At 41.9% G+C, this 13,153-nt stretch overlaps 1 protein-coding gene across 32 annotated transcripts in view; it reads left to right on the top strand.

Moving 5' to 3' along the window:
- Positions 1-10,843, top strand: part of EBF3 (EBF transcription factor 3) — a 130,375-nt gene extending 119,532 nt beyond the window's left edge. For 7 of the 32 annotated variants that reach the window (XM_074589920.1, XM_074589924.1, XM_074589923.1 and 4 more), the window contains 3 exons: positions 1,110-1,298; positions 1,720-1,917; positions 9,043-10,843. In XM_074589920.1, the coding sequence (XP_074446021.1) occupies positions 1,110-1,298; positions 1,720-1,917; positions 9,043-9,074 (419 nt within the window). In that variant the 3' untranslated portion in view covers positions 9,075-10,843. Of the gene's footprint in view, positions 1-1,109; positions 1,299-1,719; positions 2,369-9,042 lie in introns of those variants that run through there. The other 25 variants (XM_074589935.1, XM_074589934.1, XM_074589931.1 and 22 more) reach the window with 8 other exon arrangements.
- The last annotated feature ends 2,310 nt before the right edge of the window (positions 10,844-13,153 follow it).

Genomic DNA, 13,153 nt, shown 5'->3' with positions numbered 1-13,153 from the left:
CCATAGTCATATGTCTGAGCGTGTGATGAAATGCCGTCTTTAACTTTCTCGTAATATTTAATTCTTCCTGTTCTTTCGTTTACTGTTTATCATAAAGCATCTCCAGTGGGGAAAAAAAAAAAATTACATAAAATTGGCAAGGTGTAGAAAGCTGTCTATTATTCACAGTAAATATACAACGTGTATGTTTTTTATAAAACAATTATGTCTAGGTATCTCCACCTGGTTTTGGAATATTTACACAGATAAATCTAATTGGATGTCTGTGATTTTAAAATACTTTGTTTATAGGCATGTGTGACATATATGTTACTAATAAAAGTAATAGTTGATTTAATTTACCTGTTGTAATTGAAAATGCACGTAGCATATTGCATTTGAAATTAATTTTGATACTAATGAAAGGAGGGAAGCAGGATTATTAGATATGTTCAAACCCATATTTTTTGCTTGCAACGTAATTATTAAATTGATTGCTCAGATAGGAACAAATTGTTGTTTAAAATCCTGATTCTGCTATGTTTCCTCTTCTAAAAAGATTGTCTTTTAATGCATTTCCAAGCTAATAAGCCTTATAAAATTCTGTACTTGATCTTGAATTAGTTTTCACCGATGGCTACACATTACGAAAGTACGAGCTTGTTGTTAGTATAAAAATATCAGTCACAAAATGAAGACCCCAAAACAGCCTTTTAAAGTAAATCACTGCAACAAAAAAGTTTTCCTTGTCAGCAGTGGCATTTGAAGGTCTGGAGAGGCTGAAAGTTCATTCAGTGTGTTGGTACAAAGCGGGACTCGAGCCTGTTGATAATTGCTCCTAAAGACAAACGTGAAGGCACCTGACACAGCTGGATCGAAGAGAGCTTTTGTTGGCTGTCTGTGCTAAGAGGAGAGACAACATAGAGTGCTCGCGGATGATTTAAGTAGGGTTGGCGTGATAAGGTTATCTCAAACTGCGAGAGTTGATAGGGCAGTAAGAGACAACTTAGAGCAAAGCTGTGCAATCAATTAAAACTGTGTAATATATGCTGCATGAGGAAACCCCCCAGCCCTAAGTCTATATTATAAAATAACATTATTTTTTTGGGGTGGGGGGGTTTCTAACACAGTAGGTTACAGTCGCAACACAAGCAGTGTTTCCCCGCGAGGATATGTTCCCAGCAGTACTCCTCAGCAGTCCAATTACAACACAGTCAGCAATAGCATGAATGGATATGGCAATGCCGGCATGCCCAATCTAGGTGTACCAGGTTCCCCTGGATTTCTTAATGGCTCCTCAGCTAACTCTCCTTATGGCAGTAAGTGTCTATTTTTGGTAACACATCATCATATAGATTCATATTTACTACAAAATCAAATACTTGCATTGTTTTGATTTCCTATATTGTGAGCTACTGGATAAAAGGAGGGGTGACTCTGGAGGCTGGACGTAAAAACGAATATAATAAATTGATCTGTTTGTGCCATAATACAATCTCAGATAGAAAAAAAAATAATATAATAAAAAATTGGACTGCGCAATTTGTAAGAAAAGTCCAACACAAAAGAGTTTGCCTGTTATCCAGAGAGTGGCCAAGCCAAGGCATTTCATTTTTTTTTTTATATATATTTTTTTATATATATATATATATTTTAAGAGGCAAGGCCCTATCACTCTCTTTTTCCGTGTTTGCCGTGAAAACCTCAATCTGAGTCCTGATTATTTTTGCTTTATTGCAGTAGTGCCGTCAAGCCCTACCATGGCAGCCTCTTCGGTCACCCTCCCTTCAAACTGTAGCAGTACACACGGCATTTTCTCATTCTCACCTGCCAATGTCATCTCTGCAGTGAAACAAAAGAGCGCCTTTGCTCCTGTTGTCAGGCCCCAAGCCTCTCCTCCACCATCTTGCACCAGTGCAAATGGAAATGGACTTCAAGGTGAGCCGGATCTCTCTCAATTTTCTGTGTATTGCTTTTTTTTGTTTTTTTTTTTTTTTTTGGTGCATACACTCAAGCCCCGGTCGTTCGTTTTGGAGAAAGGTACCTCGCTGTGTTTTGGGGCTTCTGGTGCTCTCGTAGCGGTGCGGAAGCAGGAGAAGAAATAGGTCAGCGGGAGTGGTATGCTAAGATTTTAAGCAAATCTTAGTTCACTTTTAATACTTGCATTAGAGAAAACATTAGTTGTTTTTCTGGCATTTTCCCTTAGGAGTTCGTGCCTTAAATTTTAAAGCAAGACTGGATGCTTCTCGGAGGTTTTGTGTACTCCTTGCGTTTATGTGTTTTCTGAACACGTTTCTACAGACGTTTAAAACCAGCAGCGCTCCAGCATACTGTGGTGTGGTTTCCTCATTTTACGTGCGGTGCAATAGTTATTTTGAAATACATCAAATTAATCTAGATCGGGTTAAGCTCTTACTTAGTGAACTAACCTTCCCTTGGACTAGCTGGCCGCTTGTGCGCTGAGTTTGCATGTTCGGTTGGTCCCTCTCACTCTCCTACCGTGGGGTTAGAGTGGTTACTTCCCTAAACGAACAACTAAATATTTTAATTAAGGCAATTTTAAGCTTATGCATTTTTTTATAATCTGTGCGTTTTCGTGTGGGTAGAGTAATGAACAATTTATCAATCAGCTGCAGAATTTCCATGGTCACCTGCTGGCAGTGGGGCAGGAGGAATTACAGTACGGTGTATGTTTGGTGGAGGAATAAAAATATGAACAAAGTCTTCCTTTTTATGGCATATCTTAAAGTTTAGGAGATGGATGGTATTGTCAGATGCATTAGAACTGTTAAAAAGGTTTGTTTGCCTCCGATTCACAAATAAGGAGCCTCGTGGCCCAGAGCAGTAAATTGGAGCACTTCAGGTCCCGTGGAAGTCAGAAGGGGTGGCAGACACTCCTACCCCGAGGTCGTCGCTCCTCTTGACTTCCTTAGGTAAGACGTGGGTAGCCCGGTTATTATTTGTTCTTTGTATCGCCACAGCATGATGAGCACTCGCAGGCAAACAGATGAAGGCAGATATTTCGATTTGCCAAACTAATTCTGGACACCTGCGTTTTGTGGTATCTCGTTTAAGGTGCTTTGGAGAGACATAAATTGCCTGACCACCAAAAATCCAGCCCATCCGAGACCAGGATCTCAAAACGGATGTCCCTGTAGTTTGATATTAACTTCTTGGCCCAAAGAAGCATCCGAGAGCTTATTATGCACTCAGGTCAATGAAGGGTGACCTTCAGGAATCCAACAATCCTACAGCCTTATTGCAGGATGCATGTTAAAGAAAAGGATAATTAGATTAACAATTTCTCTCATTGCATGTGTCTTTAGTGGAAGTTTTACTATGTTACTGTAAGTAGAAAACTATCCCAGGTATAAGCAATATTCTTAGAAAAGATTATCCATTCATAAAATAATCCAGTGTCCTACTTTCCTACTTTTTCTAAAAAGACACTAGTTTAAAAAGCAAATACTGAAATAATAAAATAATATAAAATAAAATATAAAATAAAATAAAAATAAAAATAATACTGTGGTAACACATGGCTCAGATCTGAGGCAGTTATTCTGTAGCAGGTATTTTTTATATATATATATATTTTCATTAATTTGTTGATATTGACTTACTCTGAAAAAAATATTATTTAAAGATCTAAATTTAAGTGATCTAAATTTCTGTAATTTCGGTATGTAAATATAGGGCTTCCCATCAGATAGTCAAGGTTTCAGGTGCCTGAAGGTCTAGATGGCTGCAAAGTGGGGTTTTTGGAAGAACGGGGCAGGCTAAATGCCAGCCTCCCTTGGCCCCTCCCCAGCCCCCAGTATCACACGTCTTCATCCTCAGGTACAAACTGCTTTTGGTATAAATGCCCGGTAGATGACTTTGAATCAACCAGTGCTGGTTTTGTCAAATAGCTCGTGAAGCTAGCTCTTAGGCTGAGGCCCAGCCCTCCTCTGGACTAAGCTTTTTCCATGCCCAGCAGCCCAGCGAAGGCGGAGCAATCCCTTCCACCCCTGATTTCAGGGTGCTGCAATCCTGGCCGCAGACCCGGGGTCATCCCTGGCGAGGTCCAGCATCCCGTGGGTGTTGCTGGCGCTCGAGGTTAGGTGCCCCTGAGGCCTGCACCGCTGCCCCACCGAGCACTCCGAACTTGGAAACCGCGGAGGCATCCAGGTGTAGGGACGCGCAGGAACTTGCGGTTTTGGTTCGGCAGCCAAACTGAACAGGAATAGAAACGTTGGAGAAAAAAAAAGGAATTTTCATATTTTCCTCGCCCAGCTTCAGCAGTTAAACAGGATCATTTTGCGTTGAGTAAAATGACCCAGAGAACTAGTAAGAACGTCTTTGTGGTCTGGTAATTAGAGCACTGAGTTCCTGGGTTTTGACAAAAAGTTGAATTATTTATGCAAAGTAGCACAGCACCATGAGGTGATGCTCTGTGTCATGAGAGTTAGGGTACTCTAGCGAAAGGCAAAATCTGGGGGTTCAAGTCCTCTTGGGCTGAGGAGGAAATCGAATTGCATCTGACGTATCCGTGGTGAGTTCCTTTACCACCACAGCAGAGGCACCATCATTTTTTCCCACCGAAGCTGTTGAGTTAATTCAGACTGAACTCGCAAAAGGCTCTGGATTGACACCGCTTCACCCAACTGTCCTCACAGATCTCAGCCAGCGCCTTGAGCTGAGCTGCAGCCAGAACTGAATGGCAAGACAGGGATGAATTTGTCATCTGCTTCCTTCGTGAGACATTGTAAAGAAAAGGCAGCAAAGCAGGAGACACTTATTTACACTGCATTTTACCGCTACAGTTATTTAGGGGGTTTCTGCTTCCTTCTTCCGATTTTCTTAGTCATTTGTTGGCATTGAGCCCTTTTTAAAGTTTACTTAGTTGCTTTCTGAACCCCATACAAGCAGGTTGAGAGTTTTCTGATCAACACATTTTCTACATTAAATTAAAATACAGAATTCAAGAGCTGCAGTCCAACGCAGATAAAGCTTTTCGGTGATCTTCAAGTAGAGAGCCACATTGCACAGCGGGATGTGAAGGAGCCGAGTGGCAGCTGAGGGGTCTGCACCGTTAGGGACGGTCCCATACATTTAGTCAACCCAAGACAGAAGAGCTCGTGGTCCCTGTTGTTGTATCTGAGGGAAATCCTGCAGTTTATGGATCTGGATAAGAAGGGATGGCGTGCTCTTTTAATGACAGGGCAGGACATCCTCTCTCATTGCTTGTTGCGTTGCCTTTCCCCACATAAGCTCCGTTCTGAAATAAAAGCCAGTTGGCTAGCTGTCAGGGAAGCTGGTTGACCCCGCTATGGCAAGGCATGGCACAGCAGCACGATGGGGCCAGGCAGCCCAGTTTTTGCTGTGAAGGTTTGTTAGCACCGGGCAGAGGCAGAGGCAGATGAAAGCACGGCAAACCCCAACACATAACGCCCTGCAGACACGGGTAGTCCTTTTACAGGGTTCCGGGGGTTAATTGCACCAATCCTTGTGGGGTGAACCACTGTAGGTTTTGTGTGTGGAAAAAACGCTGTTCTTGGTACATCTGAGGTGGTGAGAAAGCAGGAGCAGAGCTATGAAGATCCATCTGGACCTCAGATGGACTGTTTTGTCTCCTAATATAGGACAAAGCAGAGGTAGAGCTGCTCTAACTTCTGGCTTGTGGTAACGTCACCTTAAGCATCAGGACCACCTGAGCTCACCACACTAGAAGCAAGATCTTGCTGCTAGTAAGTGACCCCACAAAGCCACTCTGCATTTTAGGACTTACTGCCCAAGAGGGAAAATGGAGAGGTCTAGACTCAACAAGGGGATCCACTTTTTTTTCTAAAGAGATCCAAGACAGAGGTTAAGAAGAAGAGAAAAAGAATAAAAAAGAAGATGATCTGGGGAAATCTCAGGATGGTCAGTGTGTAGGCAATGTCAGCCAGAGCTAACGTGTTGTCGTCTTCTTTGCTGCACTCGTACGCCACCCTGCCAGCTGCGCACCCGTCCCCGGCCAACTCAGACCCTAACTAGGGTCAAAACTCGGAGGCAGCAGCTCGCAGAGGTGGTACCCCTCTCTCTGCTGTCCTGCGGGCACGGCTCACTCCTGTCAGTAAGTCGACAAAAAAGGGCCTTTGGGCCTTACCCAAAAAGCCACAATCTTGTCAATTCTGTATGACCTCCGTTGCGTAGCCTATGACCAGAAAGTTAAGTACTTACACATTTTTTAGGAGCAGGATGCTCACATATGGGTTCCTTAGGGCAGAGGGCTTCTTCCTGTTTGAAACAGTGGACATTTAAGGTATAAAATAATTTTTTTTTTTTTTTTTTTTTTAGTGAGAAAGTGCAGGCTCGCTGCAAAGTTGGAAGCACAATATGTGCTCAAAATTTGGTTTTCAATTGTAATTTACTTTTTATAGATTGTGGAAGATATTGCTCTCTGGTTAAGGTTTATGACTGTAATGCAGAGCAAAAGGTTCTCTATATTCTTTTAAAATTGCATCCTGCTTAATTTTCTGGTCTTCTCCTGGATGAAACTGTTAAAATTATTATTAAAAAACTAGCCACCCCATTTTTCTTTAAGAAGGCATTAGGTATCAATTTGCACAGCAGGAAACGTAGTGCAGAAAAGCACAATTGTCAAATGTTGCTACTAAAATAAATAGTGAAATAAAGGTCTGGAGCACCAGTTTTGCACCCACCCTCCCGTTGTGCCACAGATAGAATGCAACAAAAATGGCTAAATCACTTAAATTAAAGAATTTGGACTTTTTTCCCCCATAAAAGTATGCAGCAGCCAACATAAATTTTCACATAGCAGAAGCCAAACATGAGATTACAGAAAACGTGTAAGAGGTACCAAGTAACCATGTGCTATTTGTTAAGGTGTTTATGCACGCAACCTCTGGAAGATAAATCTAGACTTTTTTTTCTGTTAAGTTGTTCTTTGAAAAGCAAATGTCTGGATCAGTTCTGGGCTTTTGCACTTTGCTTGGCGTGCTGGCAGAGCACGTCTCGTGCTGGCTCCGAGACGTAGCCTTTATGTCTCACCATCACCTTGATGTAAAGTGGGACGACAGACCCCTCCTCAACCTGAGCCTGAAAAGATAGGAAGACCCAATATTTTGGGTTGACATGTGGTGATCTTGTTGTCCAGGGCAGCTGAGGGTTGTATTGCAGCATAGGCAACACAAGAGGAACATGGACCTGCTGGAGCTAATCCAGAGGAGGCCCCAGAGATGCTGGAGCCCCTCTGCTGTGGGGACAGGCTGAGAGAGCTGGGGGGGTTCAGCCTGGAGAAGAGAAGGCTCCGGGGAGACCTTCCAGCCCCTGCCAGTCCCTAAAGGGGCTCCAGGAAAGCTGGGGAGGGACTCTGGAGCAGGGAGGGGAGCCATGGGACGAGGGGGAAGGGTTTTACACTGGAAGAGGGGAGATTGAGATGAGATGTGAGGCAGCAATTCTTGGCTGTGAGGGGGGTGAGCCCCTGGCCCAGGTTGCCCAGAGCAGCTGTGGCTGCCCCATCCCTGGAGGGGTTCAAGGCCAGGTTGGACGGGGCTTGGAGCAACCTGGGCTGGTGGGAGGTGTCCCTGCCCAGGGCAGGGGGTGCCACTGGGTGGGCTTGAAGGTCCCTTCCAACCCAAACCATTCCATGATTTTATGATAACAGCACCTCAAAATGAGTTCCCATGTCCCCCAGTTCAGCTGCACCCCATGTAACCAAACCTCCCTGGGGCTGCCTTGACGTGGTGCCAGGCTTCCTGCTGCCTGAAACCTCCCAGAAGAAGTCAACCTGAGAGCACCTGGTTGGGCAGGTCTAAATGCAGAGCTAGGTCTTTTGTTGTCCCGGGCTAGCATAGTGTGGAGTGCAAGAGATTTAGTGGAAATATGATAAGGAAACTAAATATTTTGGGTAGAAAGGGTCTCTGCCAATATACGCACTATTCTCCAGTTAAGTTTTGTAATTTCAGTTGCTGTTTCGGTTTAAAACATGCAGTATTATAAGCTAAGCAAAATTATAGCTTCTGTTTCGATTTTTGACATATCTTGTACGTCTCATTGGGGAAAAAACTAGCAGAGTTGGAAAACTTTGACCTGTTTCAGGAGCATCACTTGAGGTGTGTTTTAGAGAGATACGGTCCCATACAAGTCCTTGGCATCATCTCTCCTGCGGGGCCAGAGCTGCTCGGGGCCCCCTTCGCGCAGCCCGCGCTGCTGGAGGAGGCTGCGTGACGTATGAAATGTGTACGGACCCAGCGCTTCCAAACCGTAAAGCTCTAACAGCGAATCTGAAATAAATTAATATTGTTGAAATTAATGAACTGAGAAATTGAAGTTCACATCACTACACGAACAAATTTATTAATATCTGTTGTACATAAATTAATGAGAAATATCATTATGGCAAAAATTAAACAACACTAAAATTAAAGACTGTCTGAATTATGTTTCTCCCAAAGAGTTAACTAGGAAAAAAGCCGTAGTTGTTGGCATCTCAGTCTTTATCTGTTTAAAGAAAGAAAGGAGGTGGCTGGTCAGGGGTATTAATCTCCAGCCTTTTTATGCCGCTTGGCCTCCGGAGTTGAGAGAGGTGCCGGGTGCTTGGCTTTGGTCTTTGAGAGTCCTTGACTTGCTCAGCCCCGCTGTTGTCGTAAGGTACAATCGTGGAAGTGGAGGTTGTTCTGCCCAGGTGGTGGGTCTGGGCACGGAGCGGTGGTTGGTTCGGTGGGGTTCCCGCCAGGGGGATGTCCCCGGGGGATGCCTGACTCCACCAGGAGCCACCGCGGCGGTCCTCAGCCTGGCTCCCGCCTGGCTCTCAGCCAGGAGGTGCCGCGGGAGCCGGGATGCTCTGGGTCCAACACCCTGCTCGGAGCCGCCTCTGACGCGGTGAAGCCCTCGGGGAGCGTTGGCCGTGGCGTGTCCCCGGTCCCTCGCTCGGAGGATGCCGTGGGGCGGCGTGGAGGAGCCCGGGTCTGCGTCCCCCCCGCCCCGTCCCGCTGAGCATCGCGGTCGCTTTGAACCAGACGTGCCTTACCGCAAGCGTGCTAATAACGGCTGATTTCTCTTCTCTTTTTCTTTTAGCTATGTCTGGGCTTGTAGTCCCGCCAATGTAAAGTCACTTTTGTTTACCTACCGTAGCACCAAGCTTCAGAGGATGGGCTTAGGGGACAAGTTTAGTATATTAAGACATGCTGATGGAAACAGTATCTTCACACAGAATCAGCAACAAATCGAAATGCTACAAAAAAAAAAAAAAAAAAAAAAAAAAAAAAGACTTTGTTTAAAGATTTTATTTAAACTATTAAGAATCTACATGCAAACAACCTACTTCTTCATGAACAATTCCATTTTATTGACTGAATTTTTCTCATATTTTCACATTTCTCAGTCCTGAAGAATAAGGAAAAAGCGACGCCTATTTTGTATAAAGTTTCTGATTACGTCTTGGCTATGTCTAGTACTTGCTATGTGTTGGGAGAAACTTTGTGGATGCACCATTTTGATTATCATGAAACACTGATGAAAAATGCCTCCGAACATTTTTCTGTACTCATAACTAGATTCACAATGGTTGTGTATCTCTATAATGTGAAATATTTTTTTGTGGTGGGGGAAAAAAAAAAAAAAAGGGGGGGGGGGCCAAGGAGGTTATGAGCCATCAAACTGGAAAAAAAAAAAAAAGAAAAAAAATGAAAAAAAAAAAAAGGATGAATATATGATTAGAAAAACAAAAACCGGGGCGCGGGGGCGGGCGCGGGAGGGTTTATCATTGCTTAACTTCATCTTAATGAAATGGAACTTTGTAACTTATTGTAGTTAGAAATTGTAACTTTGATATTGAATTCTCTTGCCTTCAACAAGCACACTGACAGAGGGAAAAAAAAAGAAAAATTGCTACTGTCTGTTGGTTAAAAAAAAAAAAAATATACTTCCACTGCTAGAGCTTCCTGTTAAGCAAGTGTGATCTGCAACATTTTTTCAACTTTTGCTAGCACTGTATACTATTGCATTCTTAGGCTACTGTGAAGTCTATGTTTCTTGTACCAGAAAATTGTCCTTTTGACTTCTAGATCCTTCTTCCCTAATGTGTTTTGTATGTGGTTATAAAATTGTAGACTTTTGTGATTTTGCCAAAGTTGTAGCTAAATATTTATACACTTGTCTTGAATTTTTTTCAGATCCACTTAAATATTTAGAAAAAGCAAATTTTATTCCTTATGAAGCCTATAAGGAATAAAATAGTCTTATTCATTGCAACACTTTCTTTCACATAAACACTTGCAGTCACTAAGGGAATTTATTTTGTAACATATCAACTATAAATATTGTATTTATCTTTGAAATTTTGTATATTGCTTTTCATCGTTGTGTTTTTTTTTTTTTTTTTTTTTTTTTTTCTTGTATGTATTGGTTTTTGTTATGGCCTGGTATTGTGATGCTGAGAATAGCATTAAGCCAAGAACCGTTGCCTTCATGTTTTTCTTTTAAAATAAATTAGTGTCCGTACATTTCATTTGTGCTTCATAAAGTTGCTATTATTTAGACTTTCCATCCTTCTTTTTTTTTTTTTTATATTTTTGAGGAAAAGTCAAATTCATTGTTTATTTTTATATTATTTTTAAGTTATCAGAACAAATAATTTTGAAAAAAAAGTTGTTTGTTGTATAGTCAAATCAAAATTGTGCCACATGGCTGTAATGGATACTAGTAGAGTATGTGCATGTGATACAGCCACGAAAAAGATTAATCTATTTTGTGGTTGCATTTCTTTTTTTTTTCTTTTTTTTAATTTTTTTAAATTTTTTCTTTTTTTTTTTTTTTTTAAAGATTGTAAAAAGTCATTTTTAGCTGCCACCCATGACTTTGCCACATAGCTGAACTGTGTTTACTGGAAAAATTCAGAGGCCTAAAGTTTAAAATAAATTCACTTCTGATGTTTTAATTAAAATGTTTGCCACATTAACTTCTCTGATGCCTTAAAAGTGAACTTCTTTGAAGAACTTTTGTGCTGTTTTATCACAGGCTTACACCACAATTGTTAATCACTACTTCATTTGGATGATTTCTGGTGTAAAAAGAAAAAAAACAAAACAAAACAAAAGCACAAACCTGGTGTACAAATCTATCACTCCTTCCTGTGTCTATTTTCTGCTGCACTCTGCATTCTCCCGACCCCTGCACTGTTTAAAAAAGACAAAGGTTTCACGTGAAATCAGGATCATCCACAGTTTTTAAATGTTTGGGGTTTGTTTCTTTAGGTTTATTGGGTTTTTTTTTACGGAACTTTTTGTAACAGACCCGTAGATGACTGTACTTTTTAAACTGGAATGACCTCCGTCGCATTTCGTGGCTCTTAGTGCCAAATCCATAGAGAAAAACGTGGAGTTTTTTTGTTGTTTTTTTTTTTTTATTTTATTTTTTTTTTACTTTGCACTAAATAGTTTGCAAACGCAGCACTGCAAAACATGTTGCAAACTGCAGCAGAATTCAAGTTTTTAACCAAAAAGGAGGGATTTTTGGGGTGTTGTTTTGTTGGGTTTTTTGGGTTTTTTTTTGTTTGGTTGTTTTTTTTTCCTTTCTGGGCAAAAATGCATATTTTAGTCCAGCATTAATTAAAGGGTTTAAAAGAACGATACGGCGTATCCCAGCTGATAAATGCCGCGCGCATTTCCTTTGGGAGAAGGAAGAAGGCTTAGCTAGGTGGAAAAGCCTGAGAAGTCACTTTGGAACTGAATCGCCTCCGTTATATTTTGTCTAAGTGAGGTTTTGCGCTAACGAAGAGGTCACGTGTACATGTTAAGAAAGTTTGCAAGTTTCTTCATAAATGCAATCTGTTTGTGTTTTAGATTACTTAGTCAATGCACTCATTGCTTCATTGTCTCCAGACGGAAAGCTTCACTAAATGGTAGATTTTACTGTTAAAGACCCTACAATAAGATTGTTTTATCTGTACATTTTTTTCATATATTTAACTGTATAAAAAAAAAAAAAATGTTCATTTTACACAATATTTAATTAAAGTATTTCTTGTCTGTGAATTTCATTTTTAGTAATTTTATCTGGTTTGATTATTAAAAAAAAAAGTGACTGAACGCAAAACAAAACAAAACAAAACTGCGAGGCTGGGGGTTTCATTTCTAAATACCAGAATTTGAGGCTATGTCTCAGTTAAGGAAAAGCAGAGTCCTCGGCGGGGGCTTTTCGGGGCAGCCCCCAGGAGGAGGAGGAGGAAGGAGAGCTCTGCTCCACAGCCCAGCAGTGACTTGTCGCTCAGCCTTGGTGAAGTATTTAACCAAAACAGTGCTTCAGACACCCTTTTTGTAAAGTGAAGGTAACAGTATTTATTTATTTATTTTTCTATTTTAATATCATATTGTAAAAGCCTGTAAACAGGAAAAGTTATTTTAAACAGAGCACAACCCAAATTTTCCGTGCGGCGCTTTGACACCGAAGGTCGACGTACTCGTCTTTTGAACGCTGATAAGGAAGAAAATGCTTTTTGCTAATTATAATACCGAACGCAACTATTTCATCCTCTGGACTGTAGTACGTGCGATGTACGTATAATGTGCTTGAAATAAGAACGCGGGGCGGCGGGGACGCCGCGGCCTCGTGGTGGGAGGGTGGTTTGGTGGGTGACGGTGACGATGCTGAGCCCGGAGCACAGGGCTGGGTTCCCCTCCCCTGCCCAACCTCTGCCTGCATCCTCCGGTGACCACCACAAAAAGAGAATTTCTACCGGAATATGGGTCTGGCTGCCCGGTAATCCCAGGAAAGCGGGGAGTTCGTTACCCGAGTTTTATCCTGTCTTTAGCAGAGGGCTGCTGACGACTTCGAGAGGGCACTGAGAAACTCCGAGCTCCAAAGTAAATGTCTGTACTTGGGTACGTCCCTATTCTGCCCAAGGACACGCCGTGTGCCCGAGTCTCTCCTTCGTCACCCCGTGTCTCAGCCTTTAAGTGATGGAGTGTGATGAGAAGGTGCACCTTACTGTAGTCACAATTTACAAAGAAGGCAAACCGGGATATTTAACTATGCCTCCTCTCTTCTCCAGTATTTCCATAGTTTTCACGCTTGACAAAAATAGATGTTAAAAATATAGAGCACTTTGGATTATCGTTATTATGATGCATTGAAAATTGTTCCGCTTTGAGTATGTATCTGTGTATCTTGTTTAAACGGCGGCATAATC

The sequence above is a fragment of the Larus michahellis genome, chromosome 6 (assembly GCF_964199755.1).
Source record: "Larus michahellis chromosome 6, bLarMic1.1, whole genome shotgun sequence".
NCBI lineage: Eukaryota > Metazoa > Chordata > Aves > Charadriiformes > Laridae > Larus > Larus michahellis.
This window is presented reverse-complemented; position numbering and strand designations above follow the sequence as displayed.